The 23954-nt window shown below is 44.3% G+C and overlaps 1 protein-coding gene across 2 annotated transcripts in view; it reads left to right on the top strand.

Annotated features, from left to right (window-relative positions):
• LOC311144022 (DDB1- and CUL4-associated factor 6-like) overlaps nt 1-23954 on the top strand; it is a 65691-nt gene that overhangs the window by 33302 nt on the left and 8435 nt on the right. Inside the window, exons 8-11 of one of the 2 annotated variants that reach the window (XM_084179943.1) lie at nt 1055-1148; nt 6974-7096; nt 7357-7689; nt 23335-23394. In XM_084179943.1, coding sequence (XP_084036069.1) covers nt 1055-1148; nt 6974-7096; nt 7357-7689; nt 23335-23394 — 610 coding nt within the window. The remainder of the gene's footprint in view (nt 1-1054; nt 1149-6973; nt 7097-7356; nt 7690-23334; nt 23395-23954) is intronic. The other variant, XM_084179944.1, reaches the window with a different exon arrangement.

Here is a 23954-nt window from a genome sequence, read left to right on the forward strand (position 1 = left end):
GGCCAGACAGAAATACACTCTCAAGCCAGGGGGATGTTGATTGTAAACAGACAGAGCTGGCTTTGTGTTGAGCGGCTCTCACAACTAAAGTGCTCTCAGGGCATCTCCTGTTAAAGCGTTGTGTGGTGGAAGCGCTCTCAGGGCATCTCCTGTTAAAGCGTTGTGTGGTGGAAGCGCTCTCAGGGCATATCCTGTTAAAGGGAGGGGGGGGGGGGTGTGTAAGAAATGTGCTGGATCACCTCAGCTGTTGGATAGTGTGTTCAGCTGTGCCTGGATTCACCCAGCTCTGTCTCCCACATGCCTTTCCAAATACAGTGCCCGGCGCAGGCAATTTTCCACCACCCACCCCACCAAAATAGACCAGGACGGGGACTGTAGGGCCTGCCAAGGAGTTTACCTCTTTCTCTCTCTCTTCTGGACCCTCCCTCGCTCTCACCCATCTCTCTTCCTCCTTTAACCATCATCTTGTTACTCCTGCGACCCTACTTGAGCTCGGTTCACGTTCTCACCCCTTCAGCCCTCTCACCATCTCACCTTGCTTTTTCTCTCTCTCCTTAGCTCCCCTCTGCTTTTTACCCTCTCACCTCCACCTGTCTCTCTCTCCTTAGCTCCCCTCTGCTTTTTACCCTCTCACCTCCACCTGTCTCTCTCTCACCTCCACCTGTCTCTCTCTCACCTCCACCTGTCTCTCTCTCCATGCAGTTGTCATTTTCTATCTCTGGTCTCAGTGGAAGTTGTTCTCATTCTGTTCCACATTCTCACTCTCGCCACTGAAGCTGGCTGTCCCCCTCTCTCTCTGTCCCCAGGGGAGGAGCAGAGGCACCTGTGTTGGGTGACCAGGTCCCTGGCTCTAGGCCTGTTGTCCTGTGTGTTGGAGACGGCCAGAGGAAAGTGAATCCCCCACCTGTAGTGCAGAGAGAGGAGTGTTTGGGGGGGGGGGGGGGTCTAAGTAGGACAGTAACAGGTACTGTGCCATGTTTTGCTTGGCAGTGGGGCTATTTTTAACTGTGCTTAGACTTGACTGCATGTTCATGTTTTGTGTGTATGTCCTCAGCTGCGTCAACCCCCAGTGAAGCGTCTTCGTCTACGAGGTGACTGGTCTGACACCGGTCCCCGAGCTCGCCCTGAGAGCGAGAGAGAGCGGGACGGTAAGAGTACACAGAATCACGCTTACAACACACACACACACACACACATTTTCTCTCTTACTCCCTTCTCTATCGCCTCCTGTCTCTCTCCCTCTCCTTCCAAATGCCAATTTCAATTCCATTAGGCTTTATTGGTATGAACACATAAGAAAAACAATAACACACACTCTCGCTCACGCTCTCTCACACTCACGCTTTCACTCACTCACTCACTCACTCACTCACTCACTCACTCACTCACTCACTCACTCACACACACACACACACACACATATATATATATATATATATATATATATATTTTTTTTTTTTTTTGTTCAAAAATTCAAGCAGCTCGGCTTTGTTTGATGGCTTGTGACCATCCATCTTCCTCTTGATCACATTCCAGAAGTTTTCAATGGGGTTCAGGTCTGGAGATTGGGCTGGCCATGACAGGGTCTTGATCTGGTGGTCCTCCATCCACACCTTGATTGACCTGGCTGTGTGGCATGGCACATTGTCCTGCTGGAAAAACCAATCCTCAGAGTTGGAACAATGTCAGAGCAAAAGGAAGCAAGTTTTGGCTTGATTCATGCGTCCTTCACAAATACAAATCTGCCCGATTCCAGCCTTGCTGAAGCACCCCCAGATCATCACCGATCCTCCACTAAATTTCACAGTGGGTGCGAGACACTGTGGCTTGTAGGCCTCTCCAGGTCTCCGTCTAAACATTAGACGACCAGGTGTTGGGCAAAGCTGAAAATTGGACTCATCAGAGAAGATGACCTTCCTCCAGTCCTCTACGGTCCAATCCTTATGGTCTTTTGCAAACCTCAGCCTGGCTCTTCTTTGCTTCTCATTGATGAAGGGCTTTTTTCTAGCTTTGCACGACTTCAGCCCTGCCCCTAGGAGCCTGTTTCGAACCGTCCTCGCCGTGCACTTCACCCCAGCTGCCGTTTGCCATTCTTTTTGTAGGTCACTTGATGTCATCCTACGGTTGTTGAGTGACATTCGAATGAGTTGGCGGTCATCCCGGTCAGTAGAGAGTCGTTTTCGCCCTCTGCCGGTCTGTAGCTTTGTTGTCCCCAATGTCTGCTGGTTGACCTTGTTCTTATGAACCGCTGTCTTTGACATTTTAAGGATGGAAGCAACCTGACGCTCACTGTATCCCTCTGCCAGTAAAGCCAGAATTGAACCCTTCTTTTCCTCAATCAAAACTTTCCTTTTCAACTCTTGGGCAATAGTAATTTTTTTGATTAATATTACTTTTGAGGTACTATTAGCACTGTTTTTGCCATCCTGCTGGTCCTATTGCAAGAAGATAGTGATGACCACAGCACTGGTTTTTATACTTTTCCTCGTTAAATAAGATTTGGTTCATGTGATCACCTAATCAGTACCTAATTCAGTAGAATGAGGTGTGCCTGTGTTGGAATTCAACAGACACTGGAATGGAATGGCTGTCATACATGTAGAGATGCTGATTTAAGAACAATTTGCAGCGGTCTCTTAATTTTTTCCACGTGTGTGTGTGTGAGAGAGAGCGTGTGTTATTGTTCCAACTTCAACTATCTATATATATATATATACACACACAGTTGAAGTTGGAAGTTTACATACACTTAGGTTGGAGTCATTAAAACTCATTTGTCAACCACACTTTAGTTTTTGTAAATCGGTTATGACATCTACTTTGTGCATGACACAAGTAATTTTTCCAACAATTGTTTACGGACAGATTATTTCACTTATAATTCACTATCATATAATTCCAGTAGGTCAGAAGTTTACATGCACAAAGTTGACTGTGCCTTTAAACAGCTTGGAAAATTCCTGAAAATTATGTCATTACTTTAGAAGCTTATGATTGGCTAATTTACATAATTTGAGTCAATTGGAGGTGTACCTGTGGATGTAGTTCAAGGCCTACCTTCAAACTCTGCCTTTGCTTGACATCATGGGAAAATCAAAAGAAATCAGCCAAAGAAAAAGCCATATCTCAGACTGGCCAATAAAAAGAAAATATAATGTATTTTTCTTTGCAACTCTGCCTAGAAGGTCAGCATCCCAGAGTCGCCTCTTCACTGTTGACGTTGAGACTGGTGTTTTGCGGGTACTATTTAATGAAGCTGCCAGTTGAGGACCTGTAAGGCGCCTGTTTCTCAAACTAGACACTAATGTATTTGTCCTCTTGCTCAGTTGTGCCTCCTACTCCTCTTTCTATTCTGATTAGAGCCAGTTTGCGCTGTTCTGTGAAGTGAGTAGTACACAGCGTTGGATGAGATCTTCAGTTTCTTGGCAATTTCTCGCATAGAATAGCCTTCATTTCTCAGAACAAGAATAGACTGACGAGTTTCAGAAGAAAGTTATTTGTTTCTGGCCATTTTGAGCCTGTAATAAAACCCACAATTGCTGATGCTCCAGATACTCAACTAGTCTCAAGAAGGCCAGTTTTATTGCTTCTTTAATCAGCACAACCGTTTTCAGCTGTGCTAACATAATTGCAAAAGGGTTTTATAATGATAAACTTGGATTAGCAAACACAACGTGCCATTGGAACACAGGACTGATGGTTGCTGATAATGGGCCTCTGTACGCCTATGTAGATATTCCATTAAAAATAAGCCGTTTCCAGCTACAATAGCCATTTACGACATTAACAATGTCTGCACTGTATTTCTGATCAATTTGGAGAAAAAAAAGTTTTTCTTTCGAAAACAAGGAAATTTCTAAGTGACCCCAAACTTTTGAACGGTAGTGTACATACATACACACACTCTCACACTCACTACCGGTCAAAAGTTTTAGAACACCTACTCATTCAAGGTTTTTTCTTTTATGTTGACTATTTTCTACATTGTAGAATAATAGTGAAAACATCAAAACTATGAAATAACACATATAGAATCATTTACATTTACGTCATTTAGCAGACACTCTTATCCAGAGCGACTTACATGTAGTAACCAAAAAAGTGTTAAACAAATCAAAATATATTTTGTATTTGAGGTTCTTCAAATTGCCACCCTTTGCCTTGATGACAGCTTTGCACACTCTTGGCATTCTCTCAACCAGCTTCATGAGGTAGTCACCTGGAATGCATTTCAATTAACAGGTGTGCCTTCTTAAAAGTTAATTTGTGGAATTTCTTTCCTTCTTAATGCGTTTGAACCAATCAGTTGTGTTGTGACAAGGTAGGGGGGGTATACAGAAGATAACTCTATTTGGTAAAAGACCAAGTCCATATTATGGCAAGAACAGCTCAAATAAGCAAAGAGAAACGACAGTCCATCATTACTTTAAGACATGAAGGTCAGTCAATACGGAACATTTCAAGAACTTAGAAAGTTTCTTCAAGTGAAGTCGCAAAAAACATCAAGCGCTTTGATGAAACTGGCTCTCATGAGGACCGCCACAGGAATGGAAGACCCAGAGTTACCTCTGCTGCAGAGGATAATTTCATTAGAGTTACCAGCCTCAGAAATTGCAGCCCAAATAAATTCTTCACAGAGTTCAAGTAACAGACACATCTCAACATCAACTGTTCAGTGGAGGCTGTGTGAATCAGGCCTTCATGGTCGAATTGCTGCAAAGAAACCACTACTAAAGGACACCAATAATAAGAAGAGACTTGCTTGGGCCAAGACACACGAGCAATGGACATTAGACCGGTGGAAATGTGTCCTTTGGTCTGGAGTCCAAATTGGAGATCTCTGCATGTTTTTCAACAGGACAATGACCCACCACACCTCCAGGCTGTGTAAGGGCTATTTTACCAAGAAGGAGAGTGATGGAGTGCTGCATCAGATGACCTGGCCTCCACGATCACCCAACCTCAACCCAATTGAGATGGTTTGGGATGAGTTGGACCGCAGCGTGAAGGAAAAGCAGCCAACAAGTGCTCAGCATATGTGGGAACTCAAGACTGTTGGAAAAGCATTCCAGGTGAAGCTGGTTGAGAGAATGCCAAGAGTGTGCAAAACTGTCATCAAGGCAAAGGGTGGCTACTTTGAAGAATCTCAAATGTAACATATATTTTGATTTGTTTAACACTTTTTTGGTTACTACATGATTCCATATGTGTTATTTCATAGTTTTGATTTCTTCACTATTATTCTACAATGTAGAAAATGGTAAAAATAAAGAAAAACCCTTGAATGAGTAGGCGTTCTAAAACTTTTGACCGGGTATGTGTGTGTATGTATGTATGTATGTATGTATGTATGTATATATATATATATATGTGTATATATATATATATATATATATATATATATATATGTATATGTGTATATATATATATATATATACACACACACACACACACACACACACACACACACACACACACACACACACACACTGATAACTCTCCACGTCTCCTCCATCTCCTCTAACTGAGAGCTCTAATCTCTCCCCCAGAGCCCTGCCACTGCCTCTCATTGCTAACGGGGCCCATCTCTGTCCATGGGGATCTCGTTAGCTTGAGCTCTCACTGACTCACAGCTTATACCGGGCCCAGTTGAGACTGTGATGAAGCTGCCGCTTGCTATCACAGACTTTTTATAGACGTTAGGGTAATGTAGATGTTAGTGTATTGTATAGGTAGAGTAAGGAGAAGGGAACTTTTTCCCCACTAGGTCAGCAGTTTTAATGTCTGGATGATGCAGTGGATTGGTAGTCCGCTGTTGGCTATTGAAGGACTTATGCATTATACGTCAAGCTATACCCTGATACCATTAACTCATTCTGGCCCAGGCAGCACTGTTCATACTGTCAGGGGTGGGACACAAGGATTCTCTAGACCAGGGGTCTCCAAACTTTTCTAGCATGAGAGTTACTTAAAAGAATTCAACATTACGAGGTACTAAGCACACTCTTCTCTTCTCCCCTTCAACTCTTCCCCGGGAGAAAGTAGTGCACTATGTGTTCTGTCAATATACCTGGTCAAATAATGGTTACAAAATAAAACTCTAAAGGGGGGTCCTATAAAATCTAAAATAATTCTCCCAAATTATGTTTTCTATTTTCCCAAATTATTTTTTCTCAGTTTTATTTTTCCCGGTTTTAGATATGTTTTGCTTTTCACACTGAAATTACAATAGTTCATAGAAAAACAACGAAATTGGATGTTCTGAGTCCATGTCAATGCTTAAATCACATCAGAAGACACTTCTTTTTAAGGAAGAAAACGAACACATTTAGATTTTCGAGTGTAATTCCCCCTTTTAACTGCACAACTAGAGTGAGGAATGTGCCGGTCTAGCAATGCTGCTGATGCTGCTAATTTCATAGCAATGTCTGCAAATAACTAATAATACATACAAATGTATATACTTACTCATGATATACTTCTGCCAGGTAAGCCTACTTTGCAGTTAACATTTAATTGAGAAGGTTTTGGGGGATGTATTTCTGTCAAACCTCATGATTATCACTTCAACTGGCTACACACGGAGTGATCGACAAATGCACGCACCACACAGACAGACGTGCAATATTGGCAGATATTGTGTTAGGTTTGGCTTTGTGTGGGAGCTTGCTGTGTCTGATACTTGTGAGATTTGTTTATGATAGTTTGCAGTGGAACACGTGGAAAATTGCATGTACTTTCAGAATAGTTTGGCGAGGAACTCATAGGTGGTCTGCGAGCTACTGGTATCTGGGGATCAACCTGTTGGAGACCCCTTCCCTAGACAGATAGTAAAGGGGGCAACAACAACAGTAACTTTGTGGGTTTTCAATGGAATGTTGTGCTGAGAAATGCAAGCCAGTCATGTCTCATTCATGCTAACTCGGTCTCTGACCTTTGACCCCCCCCCCCCCCCCCCCCCCCCACCCTCCAGGAGAGCAGAGCCGCAACGTGTCGCTGATGCAGAGGATGTCGGACATGTTGTCCCGCTGGTTCGAGGAGGCCAGTGAAGCCCAGGTGGGCCGGGGGACCACGCGCCCTCAGACACGCCCTAGAGGTGAGATACTGGGACAGGGTAGTGGTTGGCCTGATGCCACAGATCTATGATCTTATTTATTTATTTGGCCCTTTATTTCTGGAGCCGGGTTTGCACCAATGTTTTGTTTGAAGTGGGAAATTATAAAATGGAATCGAATGCAATCGAATGCAATGAATACAATTCGATACAACAGAATATAACTTTATGAAAAGACATGCTTCAGAAAAATCCCTCAGAAAATGTATGACAAAAAAACATATTTCATGCATCTCCTCCAGGCACTCTTCCTCGCATAGAGGGGACTTCTACAACCCCCACCATTCCAACGCTCCCTACAACACCCCCTCCACAAGAAGCCAGAGCCCCAGAGGGCTCCGTGGAAATGGAGGCCCCTGCCATCACCACTGTATCTGTACTCCTTCCCAAGTCCACCTGCTCCTCAGGGTCATCGTCTACGGTTACAGCACCTCCCCCGTCAACCTCCTCACCCATGGAGGGCTCGGTGCCTCCCTCATCCGCCCTCACCTCCTCCCCAGACTCAGAGCAGGGGAGTCAGGCAGACACGGCTGTGACTCCGACGCCAACACCCACCACAGAGGCTGCTCTGTCTGGTAAGTGTCGCATAAAGAGATCACACACACACACTGAGTACTTCAACCAAAACTGCCATTTTAGCTCTCCAGTCCGGTAAGATGTAATTTTTCCCATAAGAGGGCAGAGTCATCATATTTGATTTGAGGAGAGCCAACAGCTGACTCACAGTTAGGGTTGCAAAGGGAGGGTATATTACTGGAAACTTTATACGTTTACCAGTAAACTACCAGAATGTTAAATAGAAATTACCAAAGTTAGATTAGATTGTCATGGATTTTCTGTTAATTACCTAAATTCCTTTAAATTACCGGTAGCTTTCCAACCCTTCTCACAGTAAACTGGCACAAGCAGACCATATCACTGTGTGTGTGTGTGTGTGTGTGTGTGTGTGTGTGTACAGTCTATAGGAGTGTGTGTGGGAGCTGCCTTACCCTCTCCTTCTACTGTTTCCATTATTTTCCTTTATTGCCTCTCGCCGATTACCCCTCCTCCTCTTCCTCCTCCTCCTTTCTTTCTCATCTCTCCACCTCTCTATCCCTCATCTCTCCACCTCTATCCCCCTCGTCTCCCACCTCTCTATCCCTCGTCTCTCCACCTCTCTATCCCCCTCGTCTCTCCACCTCTCTATCCCTCTCGTCTCTCCACCTCTATCCCTCTCGTCTCTCCACCTCTCTATCCCTCTCGTCTCTCCACCTCTCTATCCCCCTCGTCTCCCACCTCTCTATCCCTCGTCTCTCCACCTCTCTATCCCCCTCGTCTCTCCACTTCTCTATCCCTCTCGTCTCTCCACCTCTCTATCCCTCTCGTCTCTCCACCTCTCTATCCCTCTCGTCTCTCCACCTCTCTATCCCTCTCGTCTCTCCACCTCTCTATCCCTCTCGTCTCTCCACCTCTCTATCCCCCTCGTCTCTCCACCTCTCTATCCCTCTCGTCTCTCCACCTCTCTATCCCTCTCGTCTCTCATCTCTCCACCTCTCTATCCCCCTCGTCTCTCCACCTCTCTATCCCTCTCCTCTCTCCACCTCTATCCCCTCGTCTCTCCACCTCTCTATCCCTCTCGTCTCTCATCTCTCCACCGCTCTATCCCTCATCTCTCCACCGCTCTATCCCTCGTCTCTCCACCTCTCTATCCCTCTCGTCTCTCCACCTCTCTATCCCTCTCATCTCTCCACCTCTCTATCCCGCTCGTCTCTCATCTCTCCACCGCTCTATCCCTCATCTCTCCACCGCTCTATCCCTCGTCTCTCATCTCTCCACCTCTCTATCCCTCATCTCTCCACCGCTCTATCCCTCGTCTCTCCACCTCTCTATCCCTCTCATCTCTCATCTCTCCACCGCTCTATCCCTCGTCTCTCCACCTCTCTATCCCCCTCGTCTCTCCACCTCTCTATCCCTCATCTCTCCACCTCTATCCCTCTCGTCTCTCCACCTCTCTATCCCTCTCGTCTCTCATCTCTCCACCTCTCTATCCCCCTCGTCTCTCCACCTCTCTATCCCTCTCGTCTCTCCACCTCTCTATCCCTCTCGTCTCTCATCTCTCCACCTCTCTATCCCCCTCGTCTCTCCACCTCTCTATCCCTCTCCTCTCTCCACCTCTATCCCCCTCGTCTCTCCACCTCTCTATCCCTCTCGTCTCTCATCTCTCCACCGCTCTATCCCTCATCTCTCCACCGCTCTATCCCTCGTCTCTCCACCTCTCTATCCCTCTCGTCTCTCCACCTCTCTATCCCTCTCGTCTCTCTATCCCTCTCGTCTCTCCACCTCTCTATCCCTCTCGTCTCTCCACCTCTCTATCCCTCTCGTCTCTCCACCGCTCTATCCCTCTCGTCTCTCCACCTCTCTATCCCCCTCGTCTCTCCACCTCTCTATCCCTCTCGTCTCTCCACCGCTCTATCCCTCTCGTCTCTCCACCTCTCTATCCCTCTCGTCTCTCTATCCCTCGTCTCTCCACCTCTCTATCCCTCTCGTCTCTCCACCTCTCTATCCCCCTCGTCTCTCCACCTCTCTATCCCTCGTCTCTCCACCTCTCTATCCCTCTCGTCTCTCCACCTCTCTATCCCTCGTCTCTCCACCTCTCTATCCCTCTCGTCTCTCCACCTCTCTATCCCTCTCGTCTCTCCACCTCTCTATCCCTCTCGTCTCTCCACCTCTCTATCCCTCTCGTCTCTCCACCTCTCTATCCCCCTCGTCTCTCCACCTCTCTATCCCTCATCTCTCCACCTCTCTATCCCCCTCGTCTCTCCACCGCTCTATCCCTCTCGTCTCTCCACCTCTCTATCCCTCTCGTCTCTCCACCTCTCTATCCCTCTCGTCTCTCCACCTCTCTATCCCTCGTCTCTCCACCTCTCTATCCCTCTCGTCTCTCCACCTCTCTATCCCTCATCTCTCCACCTCTCTATCCCTCTCGTCTCTCCACCTCTCTATCCCCCTCGTCTCTCCACCGCTCTATCCCTCTCGTCTCTCCACCTCTCTATCCCTCATCTCTCCACCTCTCTATCCCTCTCGTCTCTCCACCTCTCTATCCCTCTCGTCTCTCCACCTCTCTATCCCTCGTCTCTCCACCTCTCTATCCCTCGTCTCTCCACCTCTCTATCCCTCTCGTCTCTCCACCTCTCTATCCCTCTCGTCTCTCCACCTCTCTATCCCTCATCTCTCCACCTCTCTATCCCTCATCTCTCCACCGCTCTATCCCTCTCGTCTCTCTACTGCTCTATCCCTCTCGTCTCTCCACCTCTCTGTCAGAGTACAGCCCTCACCGGCTGCCGGTAAGTTTAGTGTGTAGGCGCTTGCAGCGGCTGCTCATGTTGGCCGACCCACCAGGACAGAGCCAATCCCCTTCCTCCACCGCAGCCACTGAGAGCCAATCACAGGGGGCTGTTGCTGCTGCCACCAAGACGGCCCCCCATACAGGTTACAGTCACTCTCCCATTGCTGACTACAAATGTATCTATAACTGGGCTAATAACTCACTAACTAGCAAAGGATATGAACAAATGTGCACACGTCGCTACATGTAGCTTTCGCTTTGATCTCAAAACAAGTGCATCTACTCACGACCGCTCATGCTGTAAAAACAGTCCAGTTCAAAGTGAATGGCACAGATCCATATATGGCAATGGTCTATTTGCATATAGGCCTACTGCAGCTCTGATTGGTTATGCCGCACCGGTTTGTGTAGAGTACGGGCTGAATCGTGCATGTCAATGGAATCATACTTTGATGCGTTCTACCTACAACAGTTTTGCATACGAACTCTTGCATAGTTAGTTTTGTTTTGGTATGTTGCAATGAAAATGACTAATATTGCGTTGATTCGATCACAATTCCCACAGAAAAGGAAAACGTTGATCGTGTTCATTGAACTTTCTAGAGTTTACCCTGTTAAGTTCATTCTCGTGCTTCTCTGCGCGGGCTGATATTTCTTCTGCGCGGCAGTACCAGGGGGAGCTGCGCGCCCGCTCATGCACGCAGCTTAAAGGGAACATTGCTCCTGTCCCCACACCCATACTCCCTTTTACCTCTTCTACCCAGCTCACCACTCCCTCTACCCAAAATTCCATATGCCCCTCAGACTTTTTAAATGTACTACAAACTCCACTCCGTTGATCTACGTGCGCGTGGGTGGAGTGGGATTTTTGGAGGAGCGGACATCTTTTGGTAACATGATATCCTCACCGGTCCCACTCCCATTCAAAGTCTCTTATTTTTTTTACTTTTCATTTTGTGTAAACCTTCCCTTGCTAGTAGTAGATAGCTGGCAACCTGGCTAGCTGGCTTTAGCCTGGCTAAAAACGTCAAGCTACAGTGCCTTCAGAAAGTATTCACACGCCTTGACTTTTTTCACATTTTGTTACAAAGTGGGATTAAAATGGATTTAATTGTTATTTTTTGTCAACGATCGACACAATACTCTGTCAAAGTGGAAGAAAAACTCTAACTTTAAAAAATAATTATTGCTGGAAAATAAAACACGAATATATCTTGATTAGATAGGTATTCAACCCCATGAGTCAATACATGTTAGAATCAACTTTTGGCAGCAATTACAGCTGTGAGTCTTTCTGGGTAATCTCTAAGAGTTTTGCAAACCTGGATTGTACATTATTTGCATATTCTTTAAAAAATTAATCAAGCTTGGCCTTGTGTTTTAGGTGATTGTCCTGCTGAAAGGTGGGTTTGTCTCCCAGTTTCTGTTGGAAAGCTGACTGAAACAGGTTTACCTCTAGGATTCTGCCTGTGCTTAGCTCTATTCCTTTTATTTTTATACTATAAAACGTCCTAGTCCTTGCCGATGACAAGCATAACATGATGTATCAATCACCATGCTTGAAAATATAAAGAGTGGTACTCGGTGATGTGTTGAATTTGCCCCAAACATAACCCTTTGTATTCAGGACAAAAGGTTAATTTCTTACCCTCTTTTTTCAGTATTACTTTAGTGCCTAATTGCAAACAGGATGCATGTTTTGGAATATTTTTATTCTGTACAGGCTTCCTTCTTTTGACTCCGTCATTTAGGTTAGTATTGTGGAGTAACTACAATGTTGTTGATCCATCCTCAGTTATCTCCTATCACAGCCATTAAACTCTTTAACTGGTTTAAAATCACCATTGGCCTTAAGGTGAAATCCCTGAGCGGTTTCCTTCCTCTCCATCAACTGAGTTAGGAAGGACGCCTGTATCTTTGTAGTGACTGGGTGTATTGATACACCATCCGAAGTGTAATTAATAACTTCACCATACTCAAAGGTTATAATCAGTGTCTGTTTATTTGATATATAGTTTTTTTATCCATCTACCAATAGGTGCCCTTGGTGAGGCATTGGAAAACCTCCCTCCCTGGTCTTTGTCGTTGAATCTGTCCTTCAAATTCACTGCTCGATTGAGGAACCCTACAGATAGTTGTGTGTGTGGGGTACAGAGATGGGGTAGTCATTCAAAAGTCATGTTAAACACCATTATTGCAAATAGAGTTATTCTATGCAACTTATTATGTGACATGTTAAGCACATTTTTACTCCTTTTTTTATTAATTTGTAAACATCTCTAAAACATAATTCCACTTTGACATTATGGGGTATTGTGTGTAGATCAGTGACACAAAATCTAAATTTAATCAATTTGAAAAGTTATGCTGTAACACAACAAAGTGGGAATAAGTAAAGGGGTGTGAATATTTTCTGAAGGTACTGTAGCTAGCCTTTTTAGCTTCCTACATTGCCATATGAAATCAGATTTATAATTAAATATATATACAGTGGGGAGAACAAGTATTTGATACACTGCCGATTTTGCAGGTTGTCCTACTTACAAAGCATGTAGAGGTCTGTCATTTTTATCATAGGTACACTTTAACTGTGAGAGATGGAATCTAAAACAAAAATCCAGAAAATCACATTGTTTTGATTTTTAAGTAATTAATTTGCATTTTATTGCATGATATAAGTATTTGATCACCTACCAACCAGTAAGAATTCCGGCTCTCACAGACCTGTTAGTTTTTCTTTAAGAAGCCCTCCTGTTCTCCACTCATTACCTGTATTAACTGCACCTGTTTGAACTCGTTACCTGTGTAAAAGATACCTGTCCACACACTCAATCAAACAGACTCCAACCTCTCCACAATGGCCAAGACCAGAGAGCTGTGTAAGGACATCAGGGATAAAATGGTAGACCTGCACAAGGCTGGGATGGGCTACAGGACAATAGGCAAGCAGCTTGGTGAGAAGGCAACAACTGTTGGCGCAATTATTAGAAAATGGAAGAAGTTCAAGATGACGGTCAATCACCCTCGGTCTGGGGCTCCATGCAAGATCTCACCTCGTGAGGCATTAATGATAATAATAATAATAATATGCCATTTAGCAGTCTAAACTCCACTCGCCGTGATCATGAGGAAGGTAAGGGATCAGCCCAGAACTACACGGCAGGACCTGGTCAATGACCTGAAGAGAGCTGGGACCACAGTCTCAAAGAAAACCATTAGTAACACACTACGCCGTCATGGATTAAAATCCTGCAGCGCACGCAAGGCCCCCCTGCTCAAGCCAGCGCATGTCCAGGCCGTCTGAAGTTTGCCAATGACCATCTGGATGATCCAGAGGAGGAATGGGAGAAGGTTATGTGGTCTGATGAGACAAAAATATAGCTTTTTGGTCTAAACTCCACTCGCCGTGTTTGGAGGAGGAAGAAGAAGGATGAGTACAACCCCAAGAACACCATCCCAACCGTGAAGCATGGAGGTGGAAACATCATTCTTTGGGGATGCTTTTCTGCAAAGGGGACAGAACGACTTCACCGTATTGAGGGGAGGATGGATGGGGCCATGTATCGCGAGATCTTGGCCAACAACCTCCTTCCCTCAGTAAGAGCATTGAAGATGGGTCGTAGCTGGGTCTTCCAGCATGACAACGACCCGAAACACACAGCCAGGGCAACTAAGGAGTGGCTCCGTAAGAAGCATCTCAAGGTCCTGGAGTGGCCTAGCCAGTCTCCAGACCTGAATCCAATAGAAAATCTTTGGAGGGAGCTGAAAGTCCGTATTGCCCAGCGACAGCCCCGAAACCTGAAGGTTCTGGAGAAGGTCTGTATGGAGGAGTGGGCCAAAATCCCTGCTGCAGTGTGTGCAAACCTGGTCAAGACCTACAGGAAACGTATGATCTCTGTAATTGCAAACAAAGGTTTCTGTACCAAATATTAAGTTATGCTTTTCTGATATATCAAATACTGATGTCATGCAATAAAATGCAAATTAATTACTTAAAAATCATACAATGTGATTTTCTGGATTTTTGTTTTAGATTCCGTCTCTCACAGTTGAAGTGTACCTATGATAAAAATTACAGACCTCTACATGCTTTGTAAGTAGGACAACCTGCAAAATCGGCAGTCTATCAAATACTTGTTCTCTCCACTGTGTGTATGTGTATATATATATATTTTTTACCTTTTATTTAACTAGGCAAGTCAGTTAAGAACATTCTTATTTACAATGACTGCCTACCAAGAGGCAAAAAGCCTACTACGGGGACTGGGATTAAAAATAAGATCAATAATATGCAGTGGCAAACATGATTATACTCGACGTGTAACCTACAATGTTATCCCATTTTAATATGCTACTTGAATGTATTCACTCCCATATCAGCTAAAAATAGAATGTCATCATGTTTTGGTCATGGAGAATAAGCACAGATCTCGCAGCTGTTTTTACCAGTAGCCTTGAATCTCTAGTTATTACTTCTAAACAAAATACATTTTAGGGGGGATTATTGTTTGAACAGTCGCTGAGATTATATTAGTTTATCAATACAAAATAGGCTACTTTGATGCATAGCCTATAGATCAGATCAAGGAACCAAGCAAGCTTAATTGCCTACACAACACTGCCCCCACGGCTACGGAAGGAATGATATGGATATTAGAGTTTTCATGTGGCATGGGGGTACGTTGAATGTCGGGGGACACTATAAGGAGCCGCCCGCCCCTCTTGTGACGATAAACAACATTGCGACACTGTGTTCTCCTCTTTACCTCTCACACACCCAAACCCCCTCCCACCAAACATACACCCCTGTATGGTGTGGCAGTGAGGTATTTGGCACCCTCTGGCTGTGCAACACTGCTTCTGCACATTTGGCACCCTCTGGCTGTGCAGCACTGCTTCTCCACCTCCTTGGCATCAACCGCAGTATGAAGGGGTTGTCTATGTAAAATATTGAAGACTATGACTATGGATGGTTAAGATTAAGATCTGATCAGCCTAGTGTATTTCTACAGATCTTCTAGGAGCTGATGTAATGACTGATGCAGACACGGTTTGTTAATGTTGTCCTAAGCTTCTTCACTCACTCTGATACACATCATGCTGTTTTCTACTTGATCTCCCATATTTCCACCTCCAAACCCCATCCGTGGTGTCTGCACTAAGAGTGTGCAAAGCTGTCATCAAGGGTGGCTATTTGAAGAATCTAAAATATATTTTGATTTGTTTAACACTTTTTTTTGGTTACTACATGATTGCATGTGTTATTTCATAGTTTTGACGTCTTCACTATTATTCTACAATGAAAAACCCTTGAATGAGTAGGTGTGTCCAAACTTTTGACTGGTAGTGTACATACATACAGACACAACCGTTCAAAAGTTTGGGGTCAGTTAGAAATGTCCTTGTTTTCGAAAGAAAAGCAAAATGTTTTGTTAATGTTGTAAATGGCTATTGTAGCTGGAAACTGCTGATTTTTAATGGAATATCTACATAGACGTACAGAGGCCCATTATCAGCAACCATCAGTCCTGTGTTCCAATGGCACGTTGTGTTTGCTAATCCCCGTTTATCATTAGTGAGGGAGACACTATGGCCTATTTATTGCCTTACCTCCATAACTTACTATATTTGCACACACTGTATATAGATTTTCTATTGTGTTATTGACTGAACGTTTTGTTTATTCCATATGTAACTCTGTGTTGTTGTTGTTTTTATCGCACTGCTTTGCTTTATCTTGGCCAGGTCGCAGTTGTAAATGAGAACTTGTTCTCAACTGGCTTACCTGGTTAAATAAAGGTGAAATAAAAAATAAAACAGTAAAAGGCTAATTGAGCATTAGAAAACCCTTTTGCAATTATGTTAGCACAGCTGAAAACTGTTGTGCTGATTAAAGAAGCAATAAAACTGGCCTTCTTGAGACTAGTTGAGTATCTGGAGCATCAGCAATTGTGTGTTTGATTACAGGAATTAAAGGAATAGTACACAGCATTGTACGAGATCTTAAGTTTCTTGGCAATTTCTCGCATGGAATAGCCTTCATTTCTCAGAACAAGAATAGACTGACGAGTTTCAGAAGAAAGTTATTTGTTTCTGGCCATTTTGAGCCTGTAATCGAACCCACAATTGCTGATGCTCCAGATACTCAACTAGTCTCAAGAAGGCCAGTTTTATTGCTTCTTTAATCAGCACAACAGTTTTCAGCTGTGCTAACATAATTGCAAAGGGTTTTCTAATGATCAATTAGCCTTTTAGAATGATAAACTTGGATTAGCAAACACAACGTGCCATTGGAACACAGGACTGATGGTTGCTGATAATGGGCCTCTGTACGCCTACGTAGATATTCCATTAAAATTCAGTCGTTTCCAGCTACAAAAGCCATTTACAACATTAACAATGTCTACACTGTATTTCTGATCAATTTGAAGTTATTTTAATGGGCAAAAAAATTGCTTTTCTTTCGAAAACAAGGACATTTCTATGTGACCCCAAACTTTTGAACGGTAGTGTACATACAGTGGGGAGAACATGTATTTGATACACTGCCGATTTTGCAGGTTTTCCTACTTACAAAGCATGTAGAGGTCTGTAATTTTTATCATAGGTACACTTCAACTTCAAATCCAGAAAATCACATTGTATGATTTTTAAGTAATTAATTTGCATTTTATTGCATGACATAAGTATTTGATCACCTACCAACCAGTAAGAATTCCGGCTCTCACAAACCTGTTAATTTTTCTTTAAGAAGCCCTCCTGTTCTCCACTCATTACTTGTATTAACTGCACCTGTTTTAACTCGTTACCTGTATAAAAGACACCTGTCCACACACTCAATCAAACAGACTCCAACCTCTCCACAATGGCCAAGACCAGAGAGCTGTGTAAGGACATCAGGGATACAATTGTAGACATGCACAAGGCTGGGATGGGCTACAGGACAATAGGCAAGCAGCTTGGTGAGAAGGCAACAACTGTTGGCGCAATTATTAGAAAATGGAAGAAGTTCAAGATGATGGTCAATCACCCTCGGTCTGGGGCTCCATGCAAGATCTCACCTCGTGGGGCATCAATGATCATGAGGAAGGTGAGGGATCAGCCCAGAACTACACGGCAGGACCTGGTCAATGACCTGAAGAGAGCTGGGACCACAGTCTCAAAGAAAACCATTAGTAACACACTACGCCGTCATGGATTAAAATCCTGCAGCGCACGCAAGGTCCCCCTGCTCAAGCCAGCGCATGTCCAGGCCCGTCTGAAGTTTGCCAATGACCATCTGGATGATCCAGAGGAGGAATGGGAGAAGGTCATGTGGTCTGATGAGACAAAAATATAGCTTTTTGGTCTAATCTCCACTCGCCGTGTTTGGAGGAAGAAGAGGGATGAGTACAACCCCAAGAACACCATCCCAACCGTGAAGCATGGAGGTGGAAACATCATTCTTTGGGGATGCTTTTCTGCAAATGGGACAGGAAGACTGCACCATATTGAGGGGAGGATGGATGGGGCCATGTATCGCGAGATCTTGGCCAACAACCTCCTTCCCTCAGTAAGAGCATTGAAGATGGGTCGTGGCTGGATCTTCCAGCATGACAACGACCCGAAACACACAGCCAGGGCAACTAAGGAGTGGCTCCGTAAGAAGCATCTCAAGGTCCTGGAGTGGCCTAGCCAGTCTCCAGACCTGAACCCAATAGAACATCTTTGGAGGGAGCTGAAAGTCTGTATTGCCCAGCGACAGCCCCGAAACCTGAAGGATCTGGAGAAGGTCTGTATGGAGGAGTGGGCCAAAATCCCTGCTGCAGTGTGTGCAAACCTGGTCAAGACCTACAGGAAACGTATGATCTCTGTAATTGCAAACAAAGGTTTCTGTACCAAATATTAAGTTCTGCTTTTCTGATGTTTCAAATACTTATGTCATGCAATAAAATGCAAATTAATTACTTAAAAATCATACAATGTGATTTTATGGATTTTTGTTTTAGATTCCGTCTCTCACAGTTGAAGTGTACCTATGATAAAAATTACAGACCTCTACATGCATTGTAAGTAGGAAAACCTGCAAAATCGGCAGTGTATCAAATAATTGTTCTCCCCACTGTACATACATACATACATACATACATGCATGCATGCATGCATGCATGCATGCATGCATGCATGCATACGGTGCATTCGGAAAGTACTCAGACCCCTTCACCTTTTCCACATTTTGTTACATTACAGCCTTATTCTAAAATTGATTAAATTGTTTTTTTCCCCCTCTCAATCTACACACAATACCCTATAATGACAAAGCAGAAACAGGTTTTTAGAAGTGTTTGCAAATGTATTAAACATTTAAAACTGATATCACATTTACATAAGTATTCAGACTGTTTACTCAATACTTTGTTGAAGCACTTCTGGCAACGATTCAATAAAATTTCAATCAAATTCTATTTATAAAGCCATTTTTACATCAGCAGATGTCACAAAGTGCTATACAGAAACCAAGCCTAAAACCCCAAACAGCAAGCAATGCAGATGTAGAAGCACGGTGGCTAGGAAAAACTCCCTAGAAAGGCAGAAACGTAGGAAGAAACCTAGAGAGGAACCAGGCTCTGAGGGGTGGCCAATCCCCTTCTGGCTGTGCCGGGTGGAGATTATAACAGTTAATGGCCATTAAGGCCAGATTTTTCTCCAAGATGTTAAAACGTTCATAGATGACCAGCAGGGTCAAATAATAATCACAGTGGTTGTAGAGGTTGCAACATGTCAGTACATCAGGAGTAATTGTCACTTGGCTTTTCATAGCCGGGCATTTAGAGGTTGAAGTGGCAGGTGCGAGAGAGCCAGTTGAAAACAACAGGTCTGGGACAAGGTAGCAAGTTCGGTGAACAGGTCAGGGTTCCCTACTCCCGAGTGGCGCAGTGGTCTAAGGCACTGCATCGCAGTGCTAGCTGTGCCACTAGAGATCCTGGTTAGAATCCAGGCTCTGTCGTAGCCGGCCGCGACCGGGAGACCCATGGGGCGGCGCACAATTAGCCTAGCGTCGTCCAGGGTAGGGGAGGGAATGGCCGGCAGGGATGTAGCTCAGTTGGTAGAGCATGGCGTTTGCAACGCCAGGGTTGTGGGTTCGATTCCCACGGGGGGCCAGTATGAAAAATTTAAAAAAAGAATGTATGCACTCACTAACTGTAAGTCGCTCTGGATAAGAGCGTCTGCTAAATGACTAAACTGTAAATGTAAAATGTTCCATAGCCGCAGGCAGAAGAGTTGAAACTGGAGCAGCAGCACGACCAGGTGGACTGGGGACAGCAAGGAGTCATCAGGCCAGGTAGTCATGAGGCATGGTCCAGGGTCAGGTCCTCCGGGAGGGGAGGGAGGGAGGGAGGGAGGGAGAGAGCGAGGGAGGGAGGGAGGGAGAGAGCGAGGGAGGGAGAGAGAGAGAGAATTAAAGGGAGCATACTTAAATTCACACAGGACACCAGATAAGACAGGAGAATAACACCAGATATAACAGACTGACCCTAGCCCCCCGGCACATAAACAATTGCAGCATAGATACTGGGGGGTCGGGAGACACTGTCTTCTTGGGTATGACGCTACAAGCTTGGCACACCTGTATTTGTGGAGTTTCTCCCATTCTTCTCTGCAGATCCTCTCAAGTTCTGTCAGGTTGGACGGGGAGCGTCGCTGCACAGATATTTTAAGGTCTCTCCAGAGATGTTCGATCGGGTTCAAGTCCGGGCTCTGGCTGGGCCACTCAATGACTTTCAGAGACTTGTGCCAATGACACTCTTGCGTTGTCTTGGCTGAGCCAGAGGTGAACCTTCCAACAGGACAACAAGGTCCTGAGTGCTCTGGAGCAGGTTTTCATCAAGGATCTCTCTGTATTTTGTGCCGTTAATCTTTCCCTCGATCCTGACTAGTCTCCCAGTCCCTGCTGCTGAAAAACATCCCCACTGCATGATGCTGCCACCACTATGCTTCACTGTAGGGATGGGGCCAGGTTTCCTCTAGATGTGACGCTTGTCATTCAGGCCAAACAGTTCAATCTTTGTTTAATCAGACCAGAGAATCGTATTTCTGATGGTCAGAGTCCTTTAGGTGCCTTTTGGCAAACTCCAAGCAGGCTGTCATGTGCCTTTTACTGAGGAGTGGCTTCCATCTGGCCACTCTACCATAAAGGCCTGATTGGTGGAGTGCTGCAGAGATGGTCGCCACAGAGGATCTCTGGAGCTCTGTCAGAGTGACCATCGGGTTCTTGGTCAACTCCCTGACCAAGGCCCTTCTCCCCTGATTGCTCAGTTTGGCCGGGCGGCCAGCTCTAGAAAGAGTCTTGGTGGTTCCAAACTTCTTCCATTTAAGAATGATGGAGGCCACTGTGTTCTTGGGGACCTTCAATGCTGCAGAAATGTTTTGGTACCCTTCCCCAGATCTGTGCATCGACACAATCCTGTCTCGGAGCTCTACGGACAATTCCTTCAACCTCATGGCTTGGTCAACTGTGGGACCTTATATAGACAGTTATGTGTCTTTCCATGTCCAATCAATTGAATTTACCACAGGTGGACTCCAAGTTTTAGAAACATCTCAAGGATGATCAAAGGAAACAGGATGCACCTGAGCTCAATTATCGAGTCTCATAGCAAAGGGTCAAAATACTTATGTAAATAAAGTATTTCTGTTTTTTATTTTTAATAAATTTGCTAAAAAATTGAAAAACCTGTTTTCACTTTGTCATTATGGGGTATTTGATGAGGAAAACAATTAATTTTTATCCATTTTAGAATAAGGCTGTAACGTAAGGGGTCTGAATACTTTCCGAATGCACTGTACATGCAGACAGTGCTGTGAAAAGTATTTGCCACTTTCAGATTTTCTGTATTTTTGAGAAAAAAAATGTATACTGAATGTTATCAGATCTTCAAGCAAAACCTACTATTAGATAAAGGAAACCTGAGTTTACAAATAATACAAAATTATACTTATTTTTATTTAATTAACAAAGTTATGCAACACCCAATTCCCCTTTGTGAAAAAGTAATTGCCCCCTTACACTCAGTAACTGGTTGTGCCACCTTTAGCTGCAATGACTGCAACCAAATGCTTCCACTCTTGCATGCAGAACTGCTTTAACTCAGCGACATTTGTGGGTTTTCAAGCATGAACTGCTCGTTTCAAGATCTCAATTGGGATTAGGTCTGGACTTTGACTAGGCTATTCCAAAACTTCAAATTTGTTGTTGTTAACCGTTTTCATGTAGACTTGATTATATGTTTTGGATCATTGTCATACCGTTGGTATGACGTTCTTACTGTGGAATGCAGTGTTTGGTTTTCGCCAGACAAAATGGGACCCATTTCGTCCAAAAGGTTAACTCAAGTTTGCCAAAAAGTATCTAGAAGTACCTGGATGATCATCAAGACTCTTGGAATAATTTTCTATGGACAGATGAGTCAAAAGTATAACTTTTTGGACGACATGGGTCCCATTATGCCTAGAGAAAACCAAACACTGCATTCCACAGTAAGAACCTCATACCAACGGTCAAGCATAATAATAATAATATGCCATTTAGCAGACGCTTTTATCCAAAGCGACTTACAGTCATGCGTGCATACATTTCTACGTATGGGTGGTCCCGGGGATCGAACCCACTACCCTGGCGTTACAAGCGCCATGCTCTACCAATTGAGCTACAGAGGACCACAAAGGTCAAGCATGGTGGTGGTGGTGTGATGGTTTGGGGATGCTTTGCTGCCTCAGGACCTGGACGACTTGCCTTAATAGAAGGAATCATAAATTCTGCTCTGCATCAGAGAATTCTACAGGAGAATGTCAGTCCATCCGTCTGTGAGCTGAAGCTGAAGCGCAGCTGGGTCATACAGCAAGACAATGATCCAAAACACACAATCAAGTCTACATGTAAATGGCTAAAAAAGCAACACATTTGAAGTTTTGGAATGGCCTAGTCAAAGTCCAGACGTAATACCAATTGAGATGATGTGGCAGGACTTGAAACGAGCAGTTCTGCATTGAAGAATTCAAAATTCCTCCACAGCGACCAGTTATTGAGGGGGCAATTACTTTTTCACATGGACTTTGGGTGTTGCATAACTTTGTTTTATGAAATACATTAAATAAGTATGTAATTATTGTGTTATTTGTTCACTCAGGTTCCCTTTATCTAATATTAGGTTTTGGTTGAAGATCTAATCAAAACATTCAGTATCAAAAATATGCAAAAGTAGAGAAAATTAGAAAGAGGGCAAATACCTTTTAACAGCACTGTACAGACACACAGACATCATGTATGTGGCTACAATGATTCAGTTTTGTCTGTAGTCAAGTGTTGCCCGTAGCCAGTTTTGTATGTAGTCTCCCATTTTTATATGTATTGTTTGTACCTGAACATTTGAGCTTCAGTATTGGAGCGAGGCGTATTACTATGAGGTCCATCCTTATTCCACCACTTATTCCATGACTTACTCTCAAAAGGCTGATTGAGACAACTTGAGATGCCTGAAAAACTTGAACTACTGTGTAAATCTTCCATTGATATCAAACTATGAATCTCATGTGGGATATCTTTTGTGTTTTAGCACTGTACATGTGGCGCTAAGTACAGTATGTGTTCCATCTCCCACAAGCTTTCTGTAGTGAAATGGCTGTTCTATTCCCGTATCAATATCAACCTTGAGATGTTCTTCTCAGCGTTACACCAAACATCACCATCTGTTCATTTGGCTGTGTTTAACTCTTCTTCCTGCTTGGCCTTGGTCCACTTTAAGCTTTGTTTGACCTGAGCTTTGAACTTTTGTCCTCTGTGTGACCTGAGCATGATCGTATGAACCCTGGTGTGACCTCTGTGCCCGTTTTTTAGTGAGTCTTATTTGTGTTCCAGATTCTCCCTCGTCTGTGGTTAACAAACAGCTGGGATCCATGACTCTGGATGAGCAGCAGGGTGCGTCTCCTCTCCTCCCTTCTCTCTCTCTCTCCTTTTTCTTTTTTTGTATCTCTGTCTTCCTCCGGCCTTTCTCTCTGTCGTCTGTGTGGCATAACAAAAATATATAATAATTTGCATGAGCCTTCTGGCGTGCCCTCTTGCCCCGCCACCATCTTTACCATGAGACTTCCGGTGTGCCCCTTGCCCCTCCACCAGCTTTACCTGAGTGCATGTTCACTAGGCATGCATTCTAGTCCCTTTTGTCCAACCGAGTCCCCAGGGCAGAGACTGGTGTTAGCTATCTTCTCCGAGGCTCTCTTGTTGCGACTGTAGCTTGAGCTAATGTTAGGTCATTCCTCAGCCGTTAAGTATTGTTTTTATTTTGAACTGGTAACATAATCCAGAGCCGTATTTACGAACGGGCACACAGGGCACGTGCGCCTGGGCTCCAAACCTGGCCCTGACACAATCTTGCTCTCCTTCTGGCTTTTCACTCAGTCACAGCCGTGCTGTAGATCATCTCATGCTCAAACTGTTCCCTCTCAATGCGATCATCTCCTGTGTTGGCTTTTTTTTTA

Source organism: Coregonus lavaretus, assembly GCF_964263955.1.
Source record: "Coregonus lavaretus genome assembly, chromosome: 16".
Lineage (NCBI taxonomy): Eukaryota > Metazoa > Chordata > Actinopteri > Salmoniformes > Salmonidae > Coregonus > Coregonus lavaretus.